Below are 25496 nucleotides of genomic sequence, written 5' to 3' on the forward strand. Positions count from 1 at the left end.
ATTCACAACAAGTGAGCTTTAAAGACGCTAAAATCCTCTTTCAGAACACCTGGCAGTGCCGAATCTCCACACACACGAACGAATTTTTGTACCTATCTTTACAGATATTCAGGAAAATCAGGAGTTATGAGGGCAGCAGTTGTGGAAATATCAAACAACACAATGTTCGGATCAAGTCTCTGGTAACTCTACATCAAGTGGTTGTTCCTGAGTCCTTCTGTCAACTACGACTTTCTTATCCTGGGCGTGAACCCGCCATGGTTGCCATCTCGTTTGTGCCTTGAATAATGACGCTTCGGGGAACGAAGGAAAAGTGTTCAAAAAATGTCCTGGAATATGCTATAGTAGTTGTAGAGCTAAACATTATAATAGGAGCTAACCGTTGATCATCTTTCTCCTTAAAAAAGACATTGCATCAGCGAAAGCTCTTGCAGCCGCACTGGATCTACAGACTGTCACCTTGGAGTATGGATCCACCAGCTGCAGGTGAACCTCACCAGAAACTTGCCTCCTAGAATGATATTTCAATTTCTGAGCTTTGCCTTCCTTTGAATGAAACAGCTTTTCGAAGAAACAGTATAGAGACGCGGCAAAAAAAAAACATTCATGCAATTAGATGGAGCAGTTACAGAAATATATTTGTATTTGTACAAGTATTCGTGTTATACTGGCAAATATTCATATTACATATATTCGTATCACTAGTGTTCTTGAGAGCAGCGCTCGCGGACATTTTCGAGGTCGAAATCTCGAGATAGATATGGGCATAGTTCTCACCTACAACTATGAAAAAGTACATTTACCCAACAAATTCAGAAAGAATGATGACCAGCAGCAGTTATAGTGGTCAGTGCGCACAACGAGCCAACACCTACAAAAATATGTCCAATAAAGGGAGTTTCGCGCTTTTATTCTGAGGTGTCTTCAAGTGTCCTATTTCCAATCCTCGTCCATCAGTTTGTTCGACATTTCGCAGAAGTGCTGTTTATTCACAAGTGCAGACCAGAATTTATGCCTTTTTAATGCAGGACTTGTGAACTTACGCCTCAGCTGCCTTTTTCCGGTGGAGAGATTCCAACTACACCGAATGTTACTTTATAAGGGGGCGCTCACCTTCTAGGAGCTATACCTTTCTCTATATAGATAATGCGTTGCGAGATATCGAAATTGGAGTAGTAGTCAACAAATCTAACAGCAAGTTCAGCAGTAGACATCTGATTATGTGACCTCCACTCTGAAGCAGATCAAATTTCAAGTGTCAACCGTGACGAGAACGAATTGAAGAAAAAAAAACACTCGAGACGACATACCAGCTGGAACTTGAGGCGAATCTAGTAATGATACCACGTTATCTATGGGGATATGAGCGCCAACGAGGTTATTATGTGTTTTGCACAGAACGGGCAGCACAGGCCAAGGAGACAGAGCCTTTAATAACCATACTATATACCATACATCCGTCACAGAATAATTCCGATGAAAAAGAAACTACTAACAACAGAAGACTGCTTATTCATAAATTCTAAAGCAAGAAAAATGTATAGAAAAAAACAACACCGTGTTTATCGTTATTAATACCGTATCTGTTAGTCATTATATCTAAATCAGGAACAACGGATCGAAAAGAACAAGGCAGATTAACAAAACATTTCGTTATCTGATAGAGTAGGGGCGGGTGTACTGTAACGGTTAGAGGTTCCGCTTCCTGCACGATCGATCGGAGGTTCGAAGCCGCCCTAGTGCTCACCAGGCCCTTCATTCCTCCTTAGTCGATAAACTGGTACTAGACTTGTCTGGGAGGATAAAAACACTGACTTGACATATCGCCTAGCCACCGCAAGTCATTGTATAGGCTAGTTACATGTTGGTGAACCTCAAACGATTCTGAATTGAAGTGAACGTGGGGGGCGCATCCCAAACGGATTGATTAACCCCAGAAACTTTATCCTTTATCCTTTATCTGATAAAGTCATATAGAGGAAAAGAGTTATTTAAACATAACCATGTGAGGCGAGTAATCTGACTAATTTGTTACCAGCAATGAAACCCATTTCTGGGAAACAGAGCTACTCACCTGTTCACTCTGTAAAAAATGAACTGCTAATAATAGAATGTGATAGGACGAAAGAAGACCATATTTGCTATTCCGAATGTCCAATGCATCGAAAAGGGTTCGAAGGTAGAAGAAAAGAAGGGACAGTCGATGATCACACTAAAGAACACGGATTAGAAAAAAATAGCAGATTTACCCAAACTAGCTCGTACGTCCACATAGTGCCGTATCAGATTGGTGTTCCTAATTGCTTGGAAATGTTCGTCTGGAAACTGGATGTCTACACTTTGACCATCTTCTAAGTGTACAATAAGAAGAGGAACCTAAAAATATGCAAAATTAATTAAATGTCTTTTGATGTTACATAAGCCCGTGAATATACATAGTAAGTATGTTTAAAGTGGCTTATAGTACGAAACCTACCCGTAACTGATGAAGAACAACACAACTCTCCACATGAATTTTAAGCTTCTCAACCTCGCGAGTGATTAACTTTGACATGGTGTAGATGAACTGCCTGTAGGATAACAATTAGATTCGCAGATAGAGACAGGTAGTACTTTTATACATGAACACTAAACTGTCAAAACAAAAAAAAAATCTTTTTCGACTTCGACATCCAGCTGGAGGCCCTCCGTTTTTCCACTAATACACACTGAAAAGAACTACATCTCAGGGTGTAATTCGTAGAGAAACTACGCAGATAAAACGTGCAGTGTAACCTAGCCTTTCATGCTCGGGGTCGACTATCTGGTATCAGATTTATTTGCGAGGATAAAGAAACTAGTTTGATACACTGATTGTCCCAGAAGTCACTGAAAAGACCATACGCGTCCATGAAGCCTCTGTGTTTCCGTATTGAAATCGAGCACATCCCAAACATAGTAAGATCAAAAGGACATGAAGCGATGCAGTTGCGGTTGCGTTCGAATCGGCGCGATGTAGAGTAGCAGTCACGATAGAAAAGGGATCCCACCGCTCATCGTTGCACTTCGCGATGGTCTCTATTCCAACCGCTACTACCACCGCGCCGCTTACGCATCAGTACCGTGCTTCCTGTCGTTTTGGCCCGATTGATCAATGGCAAAGTTTTAATGTTAAGCGCTTGACGTGGTTATATTTGTACGAACTAGATGTTGTCGTGATAGTATACTCCAGTTTTAGAAAAAAACTCACAACGAACATCAACATTAACATTGTTCAAACTTACATCTTGAAGTCTCCATTACCATGGAAATCTTTGAAGAATTTGTCCCTTTTAGCTGCATTCATGGGGAAGAAGACCTTAAAGTTTTGATGATTTCCCAAAACTAAGACAATGTCCGGTAGGTTTACGCATTTCCGTCTTAGAAGAAAGTTGCTGAACATACAAGATTAATCCCTTAAGGTCGAAGTAAAATATTTAACCTATTTCTCATACCAAATCAATATCGGAGTCGCCAGAACATAGTCCATTAACTGATGAGCCGACTTGAACAAAGCGGCAATCGTTGGAAAGTATCCGCTCGCGCAGTGAACTCAGAATATTTTGGATTAGTTCCTGAAAACTGATTGATTATAGGAAAATATGCAGGAGACAAATATTGTTGAGTTGAAAGGAGAATGAATCTTCTAATGAAAGACATCACCAATGAAAAAGAAGCAAATGCGACATGGCTATTCTAATACCAGTCTGAACTTCGGGTTTAAGCCGGACATCAGACTCCTTGTGGTGCACGCTTCTTCTTTAAAAGAGATTAAATGAAATTTTCATTAAAAGATATAAATTAAATTATTGGCTTTTTGTAAACAATAAGTGTACTTTTTCTAACGACGTTTCTTTTTTTCGTTTTTTTTTTGTATAGAAATAAACGTTCATGAAAAGGTCATGAATTGAAGTGATAATTTCATGGTTCTTTTCTCAAAAGCCTCAGTACTACATTCGGAGTGTATTCAGACCCTTCACCCCTACATATATTCTTTCGACACATTCCTATATCCAAATATTGGTTACACCCATATATGCGGTATTCACATTATCATATTCATACTGCGAGCTGTCTGATTCGCAGTTTGCCAAATTGACGCCGAATTGATATTTGCGGCAATTTTGTGTTTGTTTCAACTTTTTTTTTCTGCTTTCCCTTCTGGTTTTTCCGTCTTTTAAGTTATGTTCGCTAACTTTTCTGTTTGTTCACAAAAACAAAACAGTAATTTAGAACAATACAGATATAATATATAACAAAGGCAAACACACCAAACGTAACAGAAATACAAAAGAAAAGAAACCTGAAAGATGAAAAAACCAGAAAGAAAAGCAAGAAAATGGAAACAAAAAAATTGCGGCCAATATCGATCCGGATGAGTCAATTCTATTGGGGATACAAATAAGTTTTGAGGTTTTTTTTTCTAACTTTGAAGCTTTATTCACGGAAGCTGGTACAATGTATTGCATTCAAAGTATCATATGTCGTTAGCTACGACTTTTCTTCATCTTTAAAGCGGCATACGGATTCCGTGTTGAAAAATTTCTCCTCTTTTGAGGTGACAAAAAGGTCTGGTTTCTTCGTAAGAAGCGAAGAGCAGTTCGGTCAGGCTATAGGTCATCGACAGAAACAACTGGTAATCGGAAGGAGCAATGTCTGGTGAATACAGCCGGAAGGATAGGACATTGAATCGACTTCAAAGTATCCCTTACGATTTTTGCAACATATGGCCGAGTATTATCCTGCTGTAAAATTATTTTGTTATGCATTTTGGCATATTGGGGGCGTTTGAGCTTTGATGCTGGCTCAGTTGCATCAATTTTTGTTGGTAACGTTCGCTAGTGATGGTTTCGTTAGGTTGGAGTAGCATATAGCAGATCACTCCGAAATGGTCCCACCAGATCCGTAGCATTAGCCTTTTGCCATGAATATTCGGTTTGGCCGTGAAAAGGCTTTAAATTGCCGGGTGAGTCACTTCCAAGGTTTCAGCAAGCTCCTCTTGAGTTTGGCATAAGTCTTGGTCTAATAGAGCCTCCACCTCAGCGTCTTTAAACTTTACCCGCCTCCGTTCGCGTTTTTTTTTTGTCGCTGATGTCGCTTTCAGAACCCCAGAATCACTGTTCACATGTTTTATTGGTGGAACATGTTTCCTTATATTCTTCACACAACAATCCATGTCCGTCAGCTGCATTTTCTTCAAATTAGAACAAAAAAGCAGCGCTTTCCGTAATTTGTGTTTTCTTGGGACAAAGGTTGACATAGTTACAGTACAAAAAGAGAGATTGTTTATACTTTGGCAAAATGACATATTACTGATTTATAAAGAGAAACGATGACGCCTTAAAATGAATGTAGTTACAGGATGGTCCGACGCTGTTTAGTGCTAGTTGCGACACCCTTCGTAAATCCCTCAAAACTTATTTGTACCCCCAATACATTTGGAAGTCATTCAAACTTCAGCTTCAACCACTCCGTCGATAACAACAGTTATCGCAGTATGATATTTTAACATAAAATGAGTGAACATCATCGTACGGATAAAGATAACGTTTCAAGTCAGAACATGTAAACTGTTTGCTAGTACTCAAAGTGCTGTTTGTATGTGTGTTTCCAGTTTCTGAAGAAGGCATGCTACAAATCTGAGGCAAACGTACTGGGAAATACACGCGAGAACAAGTCATAGAGGTGAAACGCAACACGTGCAGGGTCCACGGTTATAAAACGGTTCAATTACTCCAATTTATAACTGATTATACAACGTTCCAATTACTCTTTGCATAGTCCAAACCATGGAGAATAATCCCGTTACTATGTAGCATGATAATGATACCTTCAACTTCAACATTGTTCTTTGAAAAGCGTTTCAAAATGTGTTTTAACTAATGCAGTAAATAATCCTGCTAAGAAATTCTAACATGTCGATAATGACAAAGAGCCAAAGATTGTTCCGCGGCCCATCGTCATTTTTGTGTTCTATTTGCTTGGAAAAGGTCTTCTTCTTTGTTTTGTTTGATCTTCCCTGCGTTGTAACTCAGTACACAGTTGCATTTAAACGAGTGAGGTCACCTTTCGCCCATTTTAAGGAGAGTTCAAAAAGGAAAGAATTAGCACAACGAGGTAAATTGTGAATTAAACGGCATACATTCGAGGCAGGACATCCTTCCTTGTCAGATCCTTCCAGTTTTCTTTCTAGCGCATCAAGACGCTTACTGTGCCGCGCTTTGACATTCTCGAAAAAGGTAGTACTACCTCGTCCTGCAACAGAGCCACAAAGATCCAACAGGGTGAAAAGGAATAATAGCACAACTTCAGTGAGAGCAAGTACAAAATAACTAACTTTCTTTCAGCTCCATTATCGTTGTTTTGGAGTTCGCCGCTAGACGGCGTGCTATGGACTTACACACCATAATCAGCTTCGTTCATTCGGCAGCAAACTCGAGATAACACACAATCTATTCGTTGCCGGTATTCTTACTGTAAACCCTCACGTATCGCAAAAATTCATTATTACTTCGATAAGTTGGCATAAAAGCAACCTTGACAACCCTGTAACACTGACAACACTGGGAAAGGCGGTCATTACCCTCACAACAAACAACACTGCACTCGAACCCGAGATCGTTCATTGAACAAAAAGCATATTTACAAATTTAAAAGAGGTGACGAATATGAAGAATGAGCTGTCTTCGCTACAATAAAACACTACGATGAAAAGACGAAGGGGTCTAGTCATTTTCATTAGGACGAGAGTACTGGATTCATTAAAATTCCTTCTGCTCCGCAGAACAAAAACCTTCCAGGAAACCTTCATGTCGTGCTTCGGAAAAATTTGGACTTTTTACCAGCCAATAATTCAGATCTTAATGCAGTAAAGGCTTGTTGTACAAGAGAAGGACCATTTCGTACAGTACATCTGGCGTGTGGGGAAGTATCTTCGGGGAAATATGGATCTATCAGCTGTATAAACGTGTCCTCAGCATTGTCCGCTATCCTGAAACATTTGTCTTGTTAGCTTATCAGATTTCTTCACTTATTCTTGCAATGTTTCAAAAAAATCTAACCGTTTGTAGGTTTTCCCGCAAATATCAATAGAGATGTTATTTAAATCCAGTTGACTATAATAGTCTATCATTTTAATGATGACTTCTGCAGGTGAAATTTTATAGCATTTGTGATTGTCGCTGATAACGAGCATTTCTGCATCCTAAAGAATATAGAGTACATTCACGCATTGCAAAGTAGGTCACGTTAAGGTTATTAAGTAGGATCTGTCTCGTAATTGACTCTATCATCACTTGTCTATATGAAGAAAGATACTGCCCTTTGCAGTGAGTATTTCAGCAACATCCTCCCATGGTGCACATGGTCGTAACATCGAACATGAAGAGATGATATCCGGCAGAAATTCGAAGGAAGAGCTCTTCAAAATCCAATCAAACTTATGAAATTTGATTAATGAATAGAAAAAATCTACCTGAAGAAAATGCAAAGCAAGCATATTCAAATGATAAGTAGAAAAAAGTCCATGACGGCTATTCTTGAGTTTAATAACATCAAAAAATGAATTGATCCAGTGAACCACAACTGGAACGATAAAGCTGAACTGTAAGTAGGAAGAAGTAGTTCTGATTACTAACACGAGAGCCTTACTTAGTAAAAACTGAAACAAACCTGAACACAGGTTCTCACGAATAGAGAAGATCGAATAGTACCGACATTATTAAACTGAAGATCCACCATAATACCATCACGATTTCTGAACTTTAATACGGGCACCTTAAAGGTACACAACAAATGACAGATAAACAAATGTGTAGAGCCAACGGAAAAGTGTTGTAACTAATAGCTTAGATAGGTATAAAACGTAGTGAACCATTTCAACCAAAAAGAAAACGCTATTCTTTTGTTGCTTAGTGTGAGTGAAGAACAAAATCAAGGATTACGTGGTGTTTAATACATATGTAGTTTAGAAATAAAGCGGGTATTTGGCTTCATACTTATCAGCAGTTCAAAGGACCGATTTAATATCTGCCGGCGAAACAAAGGAAAAAAAAAGAGAAAAAATCTGACATTGGAGAATAAAACCTGTTGAAGCGACGCAGGATCGACTAGTTTAGCATTAATCAGTATGCCAGCTACAGCATTCATCTGCTTCCTGAAAATAAAAGGAGATAACTAGAAATCAGAATCCAGCTCATTTATGAACTCAGTCCAGTAAGATGCTGTTGTGTATGCGCAGATTCATGGTATGCTCAACAAGAGAGAAATTACTGAGTCATCACAGATTAATTCAATCGAGTGAACTATCGCATTCGCGTAAAGCAGAAGTACGAGCTGGATAATGAGGAAAGAAGAGAAAAGCAGCACCTTCGAAAGTGTTCACTCGCCTTGAACTTTTCAGAAAACTTCGTTCTTCTCGATGTGTCATGGTCAGTAATTACTACCTTAATTGTGAGTCAAAGTTAGTATAAAATCTGTATGGAGAGCAGAAACGAACTAAATCCAAGTCGGAATTCTTCCCGTTCAAGCCGTTCACGCTGCTTCCGATAGGTATGATAGAACGTCGTTTATTGCAAAAGACACTTCTGAGATGTGATAAATATCGGTCCACCTGAACAGAGAGCAATTTAAAAGTCATCAAGATTGAAAATACATAAAGCTTGGCACACATTAAGACGATTTCTTCTCGCGGTTTGAGCGCGACATTCTTGTGCTTTCAGAAGTGACAAATTCCACAGAGATATTTGCTCTTGGTGACTGTCTATGAACTCATTGCTAAACTGGTAGTTAATTTCGTAGCTGAGTGGACTGTTTGACAAAGACGAGGCGGCTAAACATAAACCTTTCCAAATCTTCAAAACTTAGGATATACGGAGGACAAGAAACAACTTTACCTCTACCAGAGCACCAACCCAATGAGCAGCCTAACCGCATAATAATCAAGTACGAAAGATATATTATATTACATATTCTTGGTCAGAATAATAATTTAGAACAACTTTCTGGACGCAATTACGACCACTGTCGAGCTTCCACATTAGTGAGGTTTTTTGTTGAGTCCCTGTTTATAAGTGCACCCAGCCTCGCAATAGCTTTGAATCCACGTTTTCATGACATTTTATCGCTCAGGAAAGGGTTCGTTGGCCAGAGACGAAATCTGAGGCTGTTCGCAAACTTGTTGTTGTTTATATTATGGTCTTTCTGTAGATCGAATTAATTACAACAAAATCTTAGACAACGGCGTGATGGACACAATGACGAAGGCAGTCATTCCCGGCGATACTCTATACAATTCTAAGTACGTTTTTCTGCGTTTTGCTTATTTACGACGTTTCTTTGTGGGCTGTTCTTTTTGGTGCTGCGCACCGAACTGAAGGTATTGATTGTACGTGACTTAAATTTGTAGTATGCTTAGTTCAAAAGAATCAAGAACGATGTAGTCATTTGTTTGATGATTGCCAAGTATAGTCGTTAGTGGACTTCCTCGCTACCCAGCAAGTCAGCATGTCACAGAGTAGTGTTGCTCATATTGAGCTGCTTGGTCCTCTCAGACTAAACGCGACTAGACATCACCAGATTGACGGTGTTGGGGTCTCTTCACAAATAGACGGATATTGGGGTTCGTAGTAGGGTCAAAACGACATGAAGTGCGGTGCAGTTGCATAAGCAGTTGCGCTCGGTGTGATGGAGAATAGCAGTTAGGATCGAGGAAGGTATCGCGGAGCCCGATCCACGAGACAGGGATACCTGGAGTCAATCACCCTTCCCTCGTCCCTTGTTCATTTCTCGTGTGGTGTACTACAATTTGCAAGACGGTATTTGGAATCACGAAATACTTCACCGCGTGGCAGGACCTATCTGCTATACTACGGTGAAACGAGCGCCTCCACTTTAGGAACACCCTTCTCAACACCATTCTTCGCTGCAGTTCGCGATGGCCCTACCTCGATCCCAACGTCAGCTCGACCTCCCCGCTTCGAGCGCAGCCGCTTACACAACTGCACCGTGCTTCATCCCGTTTTGATCCTACTGTCCTTCGACTATAGATAGGATCGCTCAACTCTGCTCGATAGTTTAGACGAAGTATAAGAAAAACTCTAGCTTGTATCTGTGCGCCCTGCAAGTTGTTCTGTGATTCCACTTCAGCATCGTGTCATCGTCCAATGTCCGCAATACAAATAATATGGCTCAAGTAGGCAGTAAAAGCATCGTAACCTCGCAATCGCAGACGCGTTGTGGATTTCCACTACTATTCGCAACAAGTTCCATGATTAGAGACATAGGTGCAACCAAGGTTGCATTTTCCTGGATTACTAGGGGAAATTGAGCTTAACCAGATTCATATTTGTGTACTACACTCCTTCTCCAATCTGCTCGCTTAGAGATCTCAGCATCGTCAGTTTCATGATAGGAATAGTCTTAAGATAGGAAGCTTATGTACATAGTTCCAAGTGAAGGAAAAAGACATTACAAAAGCATAGGAAGATCATCATAGCGAGAAAAAATAAATATCATCATTCAATTCCACTTTCTGTTTGCCGTTTGATCTGTCATGCAACATCTTCAATTATTTTGGTTTGAAGGTCTAAGCGATTTAAACTATTCTTACTAGAGAACGATACAAAAAATAGTCTCTTTGAAATGATGAGAATTATAAGCGGTTCTCATACACTCTCTTAAAGTTAGCTCGGCAATAGTTATTTAGAAACTTTTTTGCAAGGTATACTTATTTGTCCTCATTTTTGGCTGCTTAGAATTTCAGGTGTGGGTATTTGTGTGGTCGTGGAGTTTATGAACTAAGAGGTTTTTTGCGAGCTGCGAGGGTTGGTCACGTCTTCGTTAAGGAGCAAACAGCACCCAGCGTAAGAATCCCTTATTTCTTCTTTTTTCCAACTCTGAAGAGTCAGTAAATAATTTCGTCTTTAATTTAAAAGCAGTGCGTTCATCAAGACGTTGTTCGTGGCTTTCGATGACCAATCTCTTAAAACCCAATTCAATTATGCAAAAGTTATCTATTTGAGAAGTTTTGCGCAATGGACATATGTTATGCCAATAAACGTCATTCGTAACCTGTGTTATGAAGACTATGACTGCTAGTTATGTTAGAGAAATGGTCAACGGACTATTTAAATCCAATCACCCGCAGTTACGGTCATCTAAGTCCGCTTGAGCTTCCCAAGCACCGCTTCACGCTCGGAGATTCCTGTCTGCTGGCCTGTTCAGGATCAACAACATTAATTGCTGCGCATGTAATCTCACATGAAACGTAGTGAAATATGCCAAAGAAGTAACCCACTTTGGATTGGAGGGGTCACAGTGACCAGCAGTGGCACAAGCGGCTGCGGTTGAAGTGGGACCTTACTCATCTCTACAATCCCCAGCTTAGCGGCGCCACTTCGAAAGCAGGCAATTATGCAATTGCACCTTGCTTCAGCTTTTTTTTGATCCGATTATACCCATCATTAACCAGTCCAATGCGTGAACTCATTGAAACCGTAAGCGTAGTGTTGGGCAAAATATCTCGGTATCTTGCTCAGAGATCGTTAATGTAAAGGAATGATACGGGATGTGATTTTTCGTTTAACGCTAACTGCTAACAAAAGGAACCGTAGGCGTTAGTCCTGTTGTGTCAATGTATCACATATATAATCGGCTCAAAACGACATGACTCACGAGTGTAGTTGCGGTGCATTTGCATACGCGCTCGAAACGGCGCGTTGGAGGCAGCAGTTAGAACCGAGTTGGGGTCGTTGCAAACCGCAGCGATGAGTTGCAAGCAAGGCTTTCACCACGCTCCTAGCTAGCCACAGAAGAGGGATGAATAAAATCCACATAATAAAATAATTAATTTGTAGGTTATAGCTTGTCTTATTTGTCTATTCCTAAAATGCCTACCTTCTAAATCTCACCCAGGTTCGTCCGCATGCTTGTATTTGATAATTGTAGTTTACCTTCGCACGCTATAATGTCTTGATACAGTGGAACCTTCCTCGAGATTTACATTTTTTGTGGTTGTTGTACTCGTTAAACACGTACTTCTCACCTTCGGAATACGTAGAACCTAATTAGTTTATCTTTCAGAGTGGCAGATCAACTAAGGTAGTGGAAGTTCTGAATCATGATGGCTCGTTTACTTACCATGTGCCATTCATTGGTGCTCTTGTCACTGCAAAAGTAACAGAAATAAGCGACAAGTACATATTTTCTCTGAAGAATCTCTGAAATCGCGTGTTATTCGTTTATCCAGGTCGGCAAAGTGTAGTATATTTCGCATAGAAGAAAGCAATCTACAAGAGGGAGCAACATTCACTGCAGTTATTAGGAAGGAAGACATGCGAAACGACCTCAAATTGGATGTAAGTCTTCGCTTTAGTGCTTGCAGCAAAAATGTTTGATTTTGCATTCTTGGCTTCTTCGAACAAGATATCTTGTTAAACTTAAGAGTTATAAATACTTGACCCATGGATCTCCACCACCAGAGGGATCACAGCCGGTTAGTTACGAGTTACGCCCCCACGTGGCGCATAGGGGAAACCGTACAGCAAAAGCGACTATATGCTAACCACGAGACGTAGGCGGACTCACGGGACAAATTCCCTGTTTCCGCTGGGCCAGGATTAGCTCACAATACTCTTGTATCCCACACGTAGGTTCGGCCAAAAGCCTGCAATCAAGCGACTGGGAGGTGCAAAGGAGGGGGTTCGGAGTCACCTCCAAAAAATAAACTCCACTTGTTTATTCGGGAGGACGTCACATCTTCCTAAAAAAAAACCGTGGGACTAGAGGCGTGCAGCCTGATCAAGCATTTTTAAATTAAACACACTATAGTAGGGTCAAAACGACGTGAAGCACAGTGCAGTTGCAGTCGAATCGACGCGGTAGCGAAAGCGGCTGAAATCGGAGTGGGACCATCGCGGTCTCCTGACTGCGGAGGAAAGCCTGGTACGGCAGCCCGGTAGCCAGGAAGAACAGGATTGCAGGAGTCACATACGCTGTTCAAATTTTTTTTTTCCAACAGACGACGATGACGATCTGTAAAAACAACGCATGTGCGCTTGCGCAGGAAACGGCAGATGAAGATCTGATGATACAGGTACCATATAACTCGAAGCTTTATTATCTGGTGGTAAAACAGGTTAACATTATTTAAGGTTGAGGTTTTATTTCAGCTATTACTTGTTTACCACCAGAGGGTGAGTTGGTGCCAGACTTGTCTGGTCTTATCTTGTCTATAAAAACACTGATTTGATGCATTTGCTAGCAGCGGCAAGTCATTGTATAGGCCAAGACGCGTTGCAAAATCTCAACGATTACGAATCGCAGTAAAACTCGCTGCCGCATTAAGGTGGATTGATACGCCAGAGACAAACCTTTTCTTAAAGCAAGTAGATGCAACTAGATATGCGAAATATTTGTACCAATTGCAGTTTAACTAGCTTAGCTGGTTTTTTCAGCAATTCAAAGTGAAGGAATGTGTACTTCCGGGAGATTACGTATTAGCAACAGTCATCTCTACGGGAGATTCACATTATTTGCTATCGATTGCGGATAGTCGACTAGGTGTTGTGGCTGTTAGGAATCGAGATGGAAGCTCATGGCTACCTCCAACTAGAAACAACTTAACGATGCCGCGAAAGGTGGCTCTTATTCCTAACACGTTACCTAAACTTGATTCCTTAATTACAAATTCTTGATTCAATAGCTTTTTTTTTCGTTTAAATAAAGTTGTTGTTGTCTTTCTTCTGCATTGTTCACGCATCCTCAAAGGCTTCATTAGAAAACCGCTATTTTCTGATATGTATATCGATCAAACGTAAACAGGAGGGATATTGGGCTGTGCTATCACATACGCGTGGTCTGCTTTGTAGTTCCGACAAGAGATGGAGTTCGGAACGAAAAATAACGAGAAGTGGAACAAAGATATAATCAAAACCCCAAACACTATGAAATATCCAAGAAAAGTGATGAAATAAACGCAGGATTAGTATTCTAAGATAGATATGCTTGTGAAACTCTTTAGAGTTGATGTCATTTTACACTTGGACACGGAACTACGGAAGTGCATTTCTGTTTATTCCTTCATGTTTTATAGAAATACTGTAGCAGGTTGTTGAACTTTCCAGATTCCAGAACTTTCCGTAGAAGCACACGTCGAAGGTCGGTGCAGTAGCTTGGTTGGTTCTACGCCATGATCTCCAAATGCAAGATTCAGTCAGTGACCTTCATGCGAGAGCTAACCACTCGTTCCACAACAGTGGTAAGCTTCCGTTCCCGGCTACCTCGAGGCCGGACATCAAGACAGTTCATTGCTAACTGTGTTCGCGTTATTGACGAGATTCGTAGTAGTAGAGTAGATACTAACTGGGCGAACGAAGGGAATATCTAAATTGGGACCGTTTTCGACGAAATCATTTTCAAATAAATAACTCACAGGAACAATGTGCCCTAACGAAGGTGTGATTGCAGTGAAAAGAGCATGATTCCCTGGCATCTGAGCATATTTCAGCAGAGTGTTCAGGACATCCATTACTAGGTTTAGGGATGCAGCAGATTCTGGGAGCCGGTACTATAAATCACACTGGCTGTACAAAAGACATTGCGAAAAAGGTAGCTTAGTGTGAAATATTCAGTAAAATATACAATTTCCTTGCCGTTACCACAAACATCTACTGCTGGAGAAATCCGTTTAATAAGCGAAAAAAAAACACATGTATCAATGAAAAACACCTTTCGTCCTACTTCGGCCATGAGGCAAACAGCAAAGATCCGCCTCTTTAAGTCAGGCAGAGCTAACATTTCTTGAATAAACTCCGTAGCTACAAACATAGACGGAACACACTCCACCAACGGGCGAATCATCTCTATTGGCCATGTCTAGAAAATGCTATAGAGGCTCCAGAATCGAATTCATTGACACGCTATAGCTCCCAAAGTACGATTCAATTTTCCTTCACTACACCTCTGGACTAGGAAACTTAAAAATATCCCATTACCTTTGCAAATTAAAGTGAATCCATATAAATGTAGTCACTCTCACCTGAAAAAGAACGAGCTTCATAAGGTTTTTGTCCTGAATGAACATTTGATGAATGAAGTCGCATGCCAATTTTCTCACTTCATATCGTCGAGCAATAGCAGCACTGTCTCGAACATCTCAAAAAAGTTTTTAAGTTAATTGTGCCTAACTTTTAAGAAATTGATAGAATTTCGAGGCCATGTATTTGAAGAATACAGTGTACAACTGCCAGAAAAATCCACTCGTCTGTCAGAAATACTTCGAAACGTCTCCCACAAATTCAATAGCAGACTTACAAAGGGGAAGTTCAACAAGATTACATCTCATGTCCAGAAGAAAATTGATGATTTCAATGTGCTAAGAAGACATTTTTTCGAGTTTACACTCACCATCCTTCATTCTTCTAGCGTCACTCATTTCAATCAGTGTTTGTATAAGAATTGAAGTCTGCGAATGGTCAAAGGCATGGGTAAGTACGTCTCGCGACGCACGATCCTCCTCACTGCTGGAAAGTATCCAATCGACGTAGATGCACGACATTTTCTTACATTCAAGTATAACGTTCAGAATTTAGTGATAACTGTTTTTTTTTACCTTGGATGTGGAGAATTCTGCACTTGTGACATCAGTTCTATGCGACATGTCTGATCATAGAAGTAAACGATTTTCAAGAAACAAGAGAAATGTAGCGGCGAGGATAGTATACGTCTAAAATATACACTAGCATAATAGCTAGTTGGTGAAAGTAAGAGAAACCTGTCAAAATGGATAGGAAAAAGATTGTTTGAAAACCCAAAACCTGTCACATCTGAAGAGTAGACATGGATGCGTATAACACTGCTCTGAAGTAACTGATGTGCACCACGCTGATACACAGGACTAAACAAAGCAAAATATGTTTAATGATTGGTTTATTACTCTATATCTGCATTTTACACCTCGTAAAGCATCCTTGGAACCACATTTTCCAGGCGCTTCCAGACCTTTGCTATAATCTCGGCATACGAATGTGGCATGGACTCGAGCGAAAATAAGAAAGCACGCGCTACACAGGGAACGAACCGCACCTATAAAAAGATTTTGGAAGGGTCAAATTCGGCGAATTTGATCACTAACATGTCGTAGCATTCTGGATTGAAAAAATGGACCATAAGGGTACTTTTTTACAAATGTCAATACGACAGTGTCAAATTAATGACATGCTAATGGATGAGCAGTTTGAAGCGTTATTTTCACGAGCATCTCATAACCTGTTCTCAGCACGCTTAATAGCTGCGACACTACCATCGCAAACGAAAGTTCATCAATAGCATGGTAATAATTCATAGCTGTTACATCTACTACTATGTTGAGTTCAGCGTAGGTAACACAGAACTTACTTGATCAGTAAGAGGAGCACTATCCAGCCTTTGTGCAGCTCTTAATGACACCATGAAATTGGTCGAACATAGAGCCTCTTCGAACTAGGAAATATTTCATTTCCGTAAACTCTTCATAACGGCTCAGAAATGAACAAGAAATATAGTGAGTACCTCTTTCGCGCTATCCATCACCTTTCTGCCTGCACAACGCGATTTTGCGATTTCCATACTGTGCACAGTTGGCAGCATGTAAGGAAAAAGATCTGTTGCGAGTCGAATCTTAAGGAAAGTGAATTCAAGCTCTAAAAAATTCATTACATCTTGACATTTTCCTTTCACTTTTCCGCTGTTGCGCTACCAAAAAGAACTGAAGTACGCTAGGTTTTAAAATAAGCACTTACGAGATGGCATCTTGCCCTAGAAAAATCGTCGTATCTCGTCTCCATAACACTCAGTAAGTATCTTATTGGCAGACGAGTGTAGATAGAATTAGGATACATCTATATATCGGAAATCAAGTCTATATGGAATAGGGACACATAAATGCTGAGAAATTTATACCTCCTCTCCTTTGACCGCGCTCTTCTTTGTTCTATAGCACAGAAGGTACAGCAAAACCAAAATGCGGACAGTGAGCCTAGACTCGTCCAGAAGTTCCCCAAAGAAGACTTCCTATATTTTTCTATTATAGCCTGTTGTTGCAAAAAAAAAATTAGGAACACTTATTTCTCAGTCAGATGAATATTAGGAAAAATATCATGCCTGAGACTTGTCAAGATAAGAAAATTATTCCTTTACTTAGGTACCAAATATCTGGACAGTTTTGTCATCACCTCAACAAACTGTGGTGACAGCCCTGCCACATTCTTCTGCGCAGCTTCGTTGGCAAAACGTATCGTCAGGTCAGGAAGATGTGGGTGAATTGGCAACGCCAGTTCAACTAGCTGTTTCTCCATCCAAGACTGAAACCGAACAGGATGTGGACTAGTATTTAGCTCTTTATATGTCCCTGTTTATTCATATCTAGACTCCATATTGTAGATAGTAATAATAGGAAAGAAATGAATATAAAGTGGAGAATGAAGATAGCTTAAAGGCACTGTAACACGATTTTGACGTCTCAGAGATGAGCAGAACCGCGCCGTGTTCCGCAATCTATTATCCGAACGTAAAGCTTTCGTTTTGGGTTTACAACGTCAAAACCGTGATACGCTGCGTTCAACACTCAGAATATGAGTCCTTGAAGAAGTACTTCTACACAATTGTACGCCATGTTTGTAATGTATGTTCTGAAAAATTCAGACAATTCATTACAAAAATCTCAGAAGAATCGTAAAGAAATCAAAAACTTTTCGCATACGCTTAAGACTAACACTTATATCCACATTGTGTTTCGTGAATGCGTTCGCAGACATGAGTTCTGCCATAGCATGGATGGGTAATCTGTTACCAGAAGAAGTAGATAGTGAATGCGTGATTGGTAGTGTTGCGCATCTGAAAATTTCCCCGTTTATAAATGTAAGATCTGTTATCTGGTCAGACCTGACTGTGAGATCCGCTTCAGTGAGACATGAGTTTACAAAAAGAGTTTTCCACTGATCCAGCTGCCGTTGATGCACTAACACCTAGAACAAAGAGTGCTGCACTAGTTCTCACAAGTGCAGATAGATATGTTTATACAGCCAGCAAAAACAAGTGGAAGTATTACCAATTACACAAAGACTTAGGCAAAAGTTTGAAACAAACACACTTTTTGTAATCGGAGTGTCTCTGCGAAATACGCACAAATGGCATCGGAACGGCTTCCGACGATACCCAAACCAACATAAAGGATGTCTCTAGCTAAGACAGGGCGTCGGCTAGTTTCCGTTTCAGTTCGCATCCATTCCAGCCACGAGGAAATGTGCGGCTCCACCTGGTAGCTTAGTGCCACGGGAACACTCATTGAGCTCAAATGTGGACACGATAGTATGATACCAAAGAACGAAAAAGTGGAGGAAGGGATTGAGAAAACATCAGGAACAACTTACAGAGTAAGCGTTGGCGTTGCAATAAGAGCAGCTAGTGCAGCTGTCAAATGCGCGTCTGATTCTATATGTCGACGGCACATAAATGTAGTAATTGTAGTGAGGTCGGAGGGTGGCAGTTTTAGTCCACAGCGATGATATAAGCAAATCATAGATAATAGCAAATCTGTCAAAGGCTCAGCTGATTGCCTAGAAGTAGTTATCTTTCTTAAAGAGCAGAAAAACGAACAAGATTTGGAAGAAAAGCACCAAAATATGTTTTTTGCATGCCTTTTACAATTCGGAATTATAACACAAACGACAGAACGCTTATTTATTTGTTTGCACGTTTCTTAGCAGTTGAACATCAAAATCATAAGAAGAGCAAATAGAGTAAGCAAAGTCATGCGCGAAGGCATAAATTCAGTGCTTGATCATCGCATTTACTTTCACCATCCATTATATAGGAGCGGATGTAGCGCAGTCGGTAAGAGGTCCAGCTGTCTGCACGAACGATCAGAGGTTCAAATTCGCTCTAGTACTCACCAACCCTTTCATCCCCCGGGATCGATAAAATGGAACCATACTTGTCTGGGAGGATAAAAACACTTACTCGACACATTGGTTAGCCCCCGCAAGCAATTGCATAGGCCCGTTCGTAAATCTCAAACGATTCTGAATTGAGGTGAACGTAGTGGTGCATCCCAAGCGGATTGATTAACGCCAGATACTTTATCCTTTATCTTTTTATCCATTATATCAAAAGAGTCATGAGATCTAAATTTCAAACAACTTCGACTAGATTCTACAGACAGAAGTTCCGGGAAAAAATAAACAATGTAGGGTACTTCGTACGAGAACATCTGTTCTAATGTCGCCAGTACCATTTTTCATGTTATTTTTTACTATTCTGGGTGACCATTGTGGGCCTGCAAATGGTACCATGCTTACTGCACGCAACAATTAATGTCGCAGAAGTTTCTTTGAATCTGTTTGGATTTCGTTAAGAAATATACAAACATTAGCTCAGCATATACAAGTTTGTTGGAACGCCGCTTTACGATGTAAGGTCATATGATGAGCCGTCGCGCGCACGTATTAGAGCCAACACACCACGGATTTGGATCTGTCTACGAGTAGATGGCGGTAGGGCTCTACTTCACGACCATGGGCATAATCAGGTTAATCTTGCATATTAATCCAGAAAAAAAGCGTGAGCAACAGCTGAGGAGGCACCGGTTCCCTTTCCCCCTTCCTTCACAATGCAACTTGTTTTGCGATAGAATACGAGCAATTCTGTCCTTGACTGACGTCCGAACTAAAAATAATCTAACTTTAAAAAAACAGCAGATTCTCCCCAACCTTCACACTCACGAACACCAACACAATTACCCGAACATGGCGGACTGCCATCGTTTTACCACCTCTAATACATCTTTGGAAACACGGGTGCGAATAAAGCTGTTTTTCTGTATTGAGCACGGTCAGGCTCGTGTTCGCGATTTACTCCCGACCCGCATCTATTCGTTTTGAGATCCAAATATAGCCAATTCTGTGATCCTCTGCCCTTAACATCAAGTAACTAGGAGCAGAGCTGCAAAGTCTTCTTGTACAAATTTTCCTATGAGGCACTTTGCTCCGTCATTTTTGAATACTGCGCCAGTTCCCTCAGCATACAAGCACCTATACATTGATTTCACTCGAATATTTGCCCAGAGCTACGGATTTCCCTCACTAGAGGGATCACAGCCGGTTAGTCGCGAGGCTACGGGGCGCGTCCCCAAGTGGCGGATAGGGGGCTAATTGCGAACAAAAAGCGACCTTGTGCCTCCCTAGAGACGCAGGGGGATTCAGGTGATCGACTCGCTGTTGCTGCTGTGCCAGGATACCGCATCCCCTACGCCGGTCCAGCCAAAAGCCTGCAACCGAGTGACTGGGAGGCGAAAGGGAGGGGATCATGAGTCGCCTCCAACAAATAAGTTCCACCTGTCCACTCCGAGAGAGCGCAACGTTCTCCCAAAACTCATGGGACTAGAGACTTGCAACCTTCCCATGGGTTTTAAATTTTTGTGCAAAACAGAGTAATAAAAAAGAGTCTCTTGATTCCGGAGGATAGCCTGGTACAGTAAAACCAGGAAAGACGGGATTGCAGGAGTTACGTAAGCTACCGAAAAGGAAAAGGACTAGGATGACGATCTGTACTTATAACGGCCGGACGCTTGCATCGGACGCGGCCATTGAAGATCTGATGATGTCGGGAAGTTTAAGCACGACGTCATCGAACTGGCCGAGACGAGGCGACGAAACCCACTGAACGCAGTGCACGACACTGGAGAAGAACTGTTCTTAGGAACCTACGACAGTAGAGGAGTTGGTGTCCTCGTCAACACGAATATGACAGTAAAAATCGACTCTTTCGGGCAACTTACAACCCGAATCGGACTTCTACGGGTGAGGAGATGGGGTTCAATCCCATCTTTCACAATCTTCGTAGTTTACGCTCCAACATCAAGCTACGATGAAGAAGAAATCGAGGCTTTCTATATAGATCTGAAGAAGTTCTACAGAGGAGACCATACCCTCTACAAGATCATAATTGGTTATTTCAACGTCAGAATTGGCCCCAGAAGAACGCCTGAGGAACTTCACATTGGGACCCACGGCCTACAATGGAATGGAATGAGCAGGGAGAGAGGCTTTCAGAGTACATCATGACGAATAAGACCATTCGTGGGAACTCGCAATTCGACGATTCCAAAAGCCCTTCTCTCTACGCTATACCTGGGAGTCACCCGATGAAGGGTATCATAATGAAATTGACCACATTATCGTCAGTAAAAGGTTCTGCCTGATGGACGTCGCTGTTGTGCCAAAGTTCTATACGGGATCGGATCATTGCCTTCTTCGTTGAAGATCTTCGTTTACCTAGAGAGGAGAGAAACCCGCGAAGTTCAGAGAGCAATGTCCCAGAACCATCATCGATTGGGAGCTCCTCGCTTCGCTTGTCAGCTTTTGGGAAGATACCGTCATGAACAACATCGTCATCGAATATGAACGGCTTGTAGAACATCTTCACGATTGTACGAGGAAAACGAAGTTTCAAAACCACCAAGAGACGCCTGTCTCTTCAAACTCTTGAGCTGATACGCCAGCGTGGAGCAGCACGTGCTGCAGGCAACCAAGAACTGATGTCCGAGCTCGCAAGGCCTTGCAGAGAGGCGATAAAGGAAGACCTCAAAAAGAGAATAGCAGAAGTGTTGGCTGAAGCTGCAGATGCGGGGCAGAGCATTCGCTACGCCCCAACTTCGCCAGTCGTAAAACATCAACGAATGCTCGCGGGACCGCGGATGGAACAACTACAGCATCGAGAAGGGGGATAGAAAAGATCACTCGCGACTTCTCAGATCTCTTCGATAGCCACGTCCACTTGCCTTCTCACCATCTGAGAGAAGACGGGCATGTCATTCCAATGGACCTCCCTTTCGAACCCCGACATGCCATCATGTCGGTGAAGAATCGTACTTCACCCGGTCTCGACACAATCAAGCCTGAACATCTGAAGTACCTACCGCCAGTCCTCATCAACACACTGGCGAGGCTCTTCACTCGTTATCTGTCGGACTGCAAGATTCCTTAAGATTGGAAGGTCAGCAAGACCGTGCTGTTGTATAAGAAGGAAGGCCCACAAGGCATCGGCAACTATCGTATATCTATAACTATCGTATCGTAAGCTCTTCACAAGGTAATCCTAAACTGGATAGAAAGAACATTAGATGAAGGACAGCCACGCGTGCAAGCAGATTTTTGAAAAGGGTTCAGCACGATTGACCACGTACACACGGTTTCAGAACTCGTAGAAGTATCACGAGAGTACAAGATACCGCTGTGTCTCACTTTCATCGTTTGGAGAAAGCTTTTGATACAGTTGAGACTAATGCGGTCATGGAAGCCTTCGACAACCAAGGTATCCCTACTACATACAAAAGATACTTCGTGAGTTCACGACCGAAATTTCCCCATTCTGCAATGATGTCATAATCGACGTGAAGAGGGGGGTTCGTCAGGGTGACACAATTTCACCAAAAATATTCAGTGCCACTCTCGAGGACGCGATGTGAGGGTTGGAATGGAATAACATGGGAGTGAAAGCCGGCATTTACACCATCTTCGTTTCGCTGCAGACATCCTTCTTATAACATCAAGCATAATTCAGGCGGAACGGATGCTGGCCGAATTTGATGAAACGTGTAAAAAGATCGGTCTTCAACTGAACCTAGACAAGACGAAGTTTATGAGGAACGGATGGATTTCTGAGGCCCCATTCACGCTCAACGATACGAACATATCCGAATAAGGACCAAGAACATCCGGCTCCGTGCTCACCTATTCAACACCACCGTTCTTGCCTTGACCTGCCCTTCAGAGCAAATCAATGAACAACGGGAGCACAGGTGATATATACATAAACTTTAATGCTTGCATATAATCAGTGGGATAGGTAGTGAATCTATTATTATGTTTATTTAGGCACGAAAGTCCAGTTGTATCAACAAGAGGAAAAAGGCGACTCCAAAGGGAATTGTTTAATGTTAGAATTCCGTATCACCTCGTGCTCACATTTAGAGAGCCATAAGAGCACTGTCATTGGAAAGCTCCAAAGAATTGCCAGAGATGAGCTCATCATAAACGAAAAAAAATCATTTAAACGATGTTCGTATTGTTTATATGTTATTCGAAACAAGTTAGACATCCACCTTTGATCCAAACGAATGGGAGAAAACTTACGAAGTAAGTGCAGCTCCGATCATAGACAACAAACGATTCAAAACAACTGCTGCGGTGTGTTTCGCAGCACTTTTCCCAATCAGAGTGGAAACGAGACCTTTTCTGTCCATCAGATGCGTTCGAAGAAAATGACAAGCCTTTAAGAGATGAGGCTTAAGATAATTATTGGCGTTTAGAAAAATGATGAAGCAAAATATTGAATGATTAAATGAACAAAACAAACGAGAAAATACTCACAGCCTCATCACCGAGACGTTCGCAAACTATGCGCGTTGCAAACATACAATCTTTACGAGTTTCAGCCATTCGACTGAGAATCGAATGAGAGAGTGGAGGGTTGAGTGCGACCAGCTGTAAGCATTAAAGATTCGTCATAAAATTAGGAAGGATAATGAGGCGAAATACAAACACAACTAACGTTTGTGATAGTTGTGAGGCGCGCAGCTGAAATTACTTGGTCGGTGGGGGCCATCTCAAGCAAATGTGACACCAAAGGTAGATATAGTTCCGAGACATTAGCAACGCTCTTAAATGAAAAGAGTACCACATGAGCGGTTTCCTATGACGAGGAACCTCACAAAAGCTCTAAGATTATAGTTGACAGAAAGGAAGAAGAGCACATTATTTCTAACAAGTGAAAAAGCGTACACCTACTTTACAAAGCACAGAATTTCGGGCGAGGACATGGAAAATGCATAAACAATTTGATAGACCAAGAACATGCTACTCAAGATGTTCCAACTTCTCAAAAATTTGGCATTCTCGAACTATAAATTTGCATCCGCTTGACCAAAATCTATTCAAATTAGTCCAACACACTTTCTCCGTTGTTACCCTCAAAACAAATCAGTAACGAAGATACCTGTGTAAGCAGATCAGGTCCATCCTTGAAGCATAACAATTTCGACACAAGATGATCAACCGTAATAATGTTCGGCATGTTGAGTAGAATGAGAGACAGCATCCACCCCAGCTCTTGTATATTTTCCTCACACAAGCAAGGTAATAGCCAATCTTCGTGGATCACGGAACTACCTGCAGGTAGATGAGGATAGTTCTGGTCATAGGTGCGATAAGGAGAAGCCGGACCTTCTCAGGTGAAGGGGGTTCAGCTCAGGGGTGCAGCTCAAGTGAAGGGGGTCCTTTTGATAGCCGTCCAAAAGTGAAGGGGGTAATTTTGCCAACCGTTTAAAAGTGAAGGAGGTCCTTTCCCCAACCGTTCAAAAGTGAAGGGGGTCAGAGCTCCGGCTCCGACTATCGCATCTATGGTTCTGGTTACCTCCATCTCTTGGAGTATAGAGACTTATTGCGCATGAAGATGTTAAATTTCCAACTCACTTTTTTGAAGAGTTCGGCATAGTGTCGTTAATTTTTGAGAAGGGTCTAGGCTGTCAAACCCATCGCTGCCTTCAGTTCTACACGACACGATATTTTTCTCAACATAATAATAGTCAAGTGAAAAGAATGGCATAAAGTTGGTTTCCATTGCAAGTGAACATATTTTTGAAAGAAATGTCTTCTGAAAGGTTGAGAGCATGAGAGAAGTATGCATAAAACACTTTGTGTATACTTACGGATGCGCACGGAGACGGATCAACAAGGTAAGTCGTGAGCAAAGGAAGAAAAGGAATTAGTTCATCATCTGTGAAGGTGTCACCTACGTCCATCAAAGAGCCATCAACGATCGAACAATAAACAGTTGCATGTCGTTCCCACTTAACCGCCATTTCCTGAATGAGCCATCAAAAACATCAATGACGGAGGTCGCAAACAGCAATTAACGACGTGATTATTTAAAAAAGTAGTGAGAGACATAGTAATTGGAATTGAACAGAGTTAAAGGATCCACACGAGATCAGAGATAACGTCTCGTCCTCAGATGAAGAGCCAGAAAACGACAAAACCAACACCTACCCTCCTTCGTTGAAGGCGAAGCGGATAGAACTCTCAGCGCCAATTCTCCTGAGTGTTCAGCCGATCCTGAAAACTAAAAGAAAAACTGCGATCATAAGTTAAGGAAACATTCTTCCCTGAAATCTTGTGAACAGTGCTGCTAAAAAAAAACCAAGAATGAAAATGGAGGCAAAACACTGCGACAAAATTTTCCAACATCCTTTTTCCGTTTTTCTTACTGTAAAATCACTTCAAGTCCGCAGGCTACACATTTCACGACCACACTATTCACAGGTATCAGAATTCTTCCTTTTCTTGCTGTACTGTTTCGATGTGTAGATTGTACATGTTTTGGTCCAGTGATCTGTTTTCATAAAGAAATTACTGACATGAATTTGCAGTTCAAAGTGGTTCTGA

At 41.4% G+C, this 25496-nt stretch overlaps 4 protein-coding genes across 7 annotated transcripts; 1 reads left to right on the forward strand and 3 right to left on the reverse strand.

The window, feature by feature from the left end:
- Positions 1 to 171: 171 nt before the first annotated feature.
- RB195_014787 (uncharacterized protein) lies at positions 172 to 6425 on the reverse strand (the record flags this gene model as incomplete). Its single annotated transcript, XM_064205193.1, has 11 exons — positions 172 to 329; positions 381 to 511; positions 1114 to 1234; positions 1311 to 1428; positions 2075 to 2212; positions 2266 to 2376; positions 2477 to 2570; positions 3264 to 3337; positions 3474 to 3593; positions 6161 to 6273; positions 6356 to 6425. 11 exons carry the CDS (start codon positions 6423 to 6425, stop codon positions 172 to 174), a joined length of 1248 nt encoding a protein of 415 aa, XP_064061074.1.
- A 400-nt stretch (positions 6426 to 6825) lies between these two features.
- RB195_014788 (uncharacterized protein) lies at positions 6826 to 8952 on the reverse strand (the record flags this gene model as incomplete). 3 transcript variants are annotated; one of them, XM_064205195.1, is made up of 10 exons in its annotated part: positions 6826 to 7009; positions 7080 to 7222; positions 7364 to 7438; positions 7493 to 7621; positions 7690 to 7794; positions 8104 to 8173; positions 8386 to 8462; positions 8516 to 8629; positions 8688 to 8848; positions 8913 to 8952. In XM_064205195.1, 10 exons carry the CDS (start codon positions 8950 to 8952, stop codon positions 6826 to 6828), a joined length of 1098 nt encoding a protein of 365 aa, XP_064061075.1. The 3 variants fall into 3 exon arrangements, with proteins under 3 accessions (XP_064061075.1, XP_064061076.1, XP_064061077.1); XM_064205196.1 differs by having other exon boundaries at positions 8089 to 8173; XM_064205194.1 differs by lacking the exons at positions 7364 to 7438; positions 7493 to 7621; positions 8386 to 8462; ... (1 more) ...; positions 8688 to 8848; positions 8913 to 8952 and having other exon boundaries at positions 8104 to 8166.
- A 176-nt stretch (positions 8953 to 9128) lies between these two features.
- On the forward strand, positions 9129 to 13712 carry RB195_014789 (uncharacterized protein; the record flags this gene model as incomplete). The annotated part of the gene is made up of 6 exons (XM_064205197.1): positions 9129 to 9153; positions 9226 to 9316; positions 10781 to 10880; positions 12100 to 12212; positions 12266 to 12374; positions 13473 to 13712. The coding sequence occupies 6 exons, from the start codon at positions 9129 to 9131 to the stop codon at positions 13710 to 13712; spliced, it is 678 nt and encodes a 225-aa protein (XP_064061078.1).
- A 392-nt stretch (positions 13713 to 14104) lies between these two features.
- RB195_014790 (uncharacterized protein) lies at positions 14105 to 24913 on the reverse strand (the record flags this gene model as incomplete). 2 transcript variants are annotated; one of them, XM_064205199.1, is made up of 24 exons in its annotated part: positions 14105 to 14211; positions 14298 to 14400; positions 14450 to 14584; positions 14746 to 14892; positions 15056 to 15171; positions 15424 to 15539; positions 15629 to 15742; positions 15834 to 15913; positions 15973 to 16101; positions 16414 to 16497; positions 16567 to 16674; positions 16797 to 16895; positions 16957 to 17067; positions 17229 to 17357; positions 17769 to 17889; positions 17938 to 18020; positions 18146 to 18344; positions 18426 to 18611; positions 23187 to 23323; positions 23424 to 23537; positions 23605 to 23712; positions 24049 to 24221; positions 24525 to 24705; positions 24761 to 24853. In XM_064205199.1, the coding sequence occupies 24 exons, from the start codon at positions 24851 to 24853 to the stop codon at positions 14105 to 14107; spliced, it is 2973 nt and encodes a 990-aa protein (XP_064061079.1). The 2 variants fall into 2 exon arrangements, with proteins under 2 accessions (XP_064061079.1, XP_064061080.1); XM_064205198.1 differs by lacking the exon at positions 14105 to 14211 and having other exon boundaries at positions 14227 to 14400; positions 24761 to 24913.
- Between the last annotated feature and the right edge of the window lie 583 nt (positions 24914 to 25496).

This window comes from Necator americanus, chromosome V (genome assembly GCF_031761385.1).
Source record: "Necator americanus strain Aroian chromosome V, whole genome shotgun sequence".
NCBI lineage: Eukaryota > Metazoa > Nematoda > Chromadorea > Rhabditida > Ancylostomatidae > Necator > Necator americanus.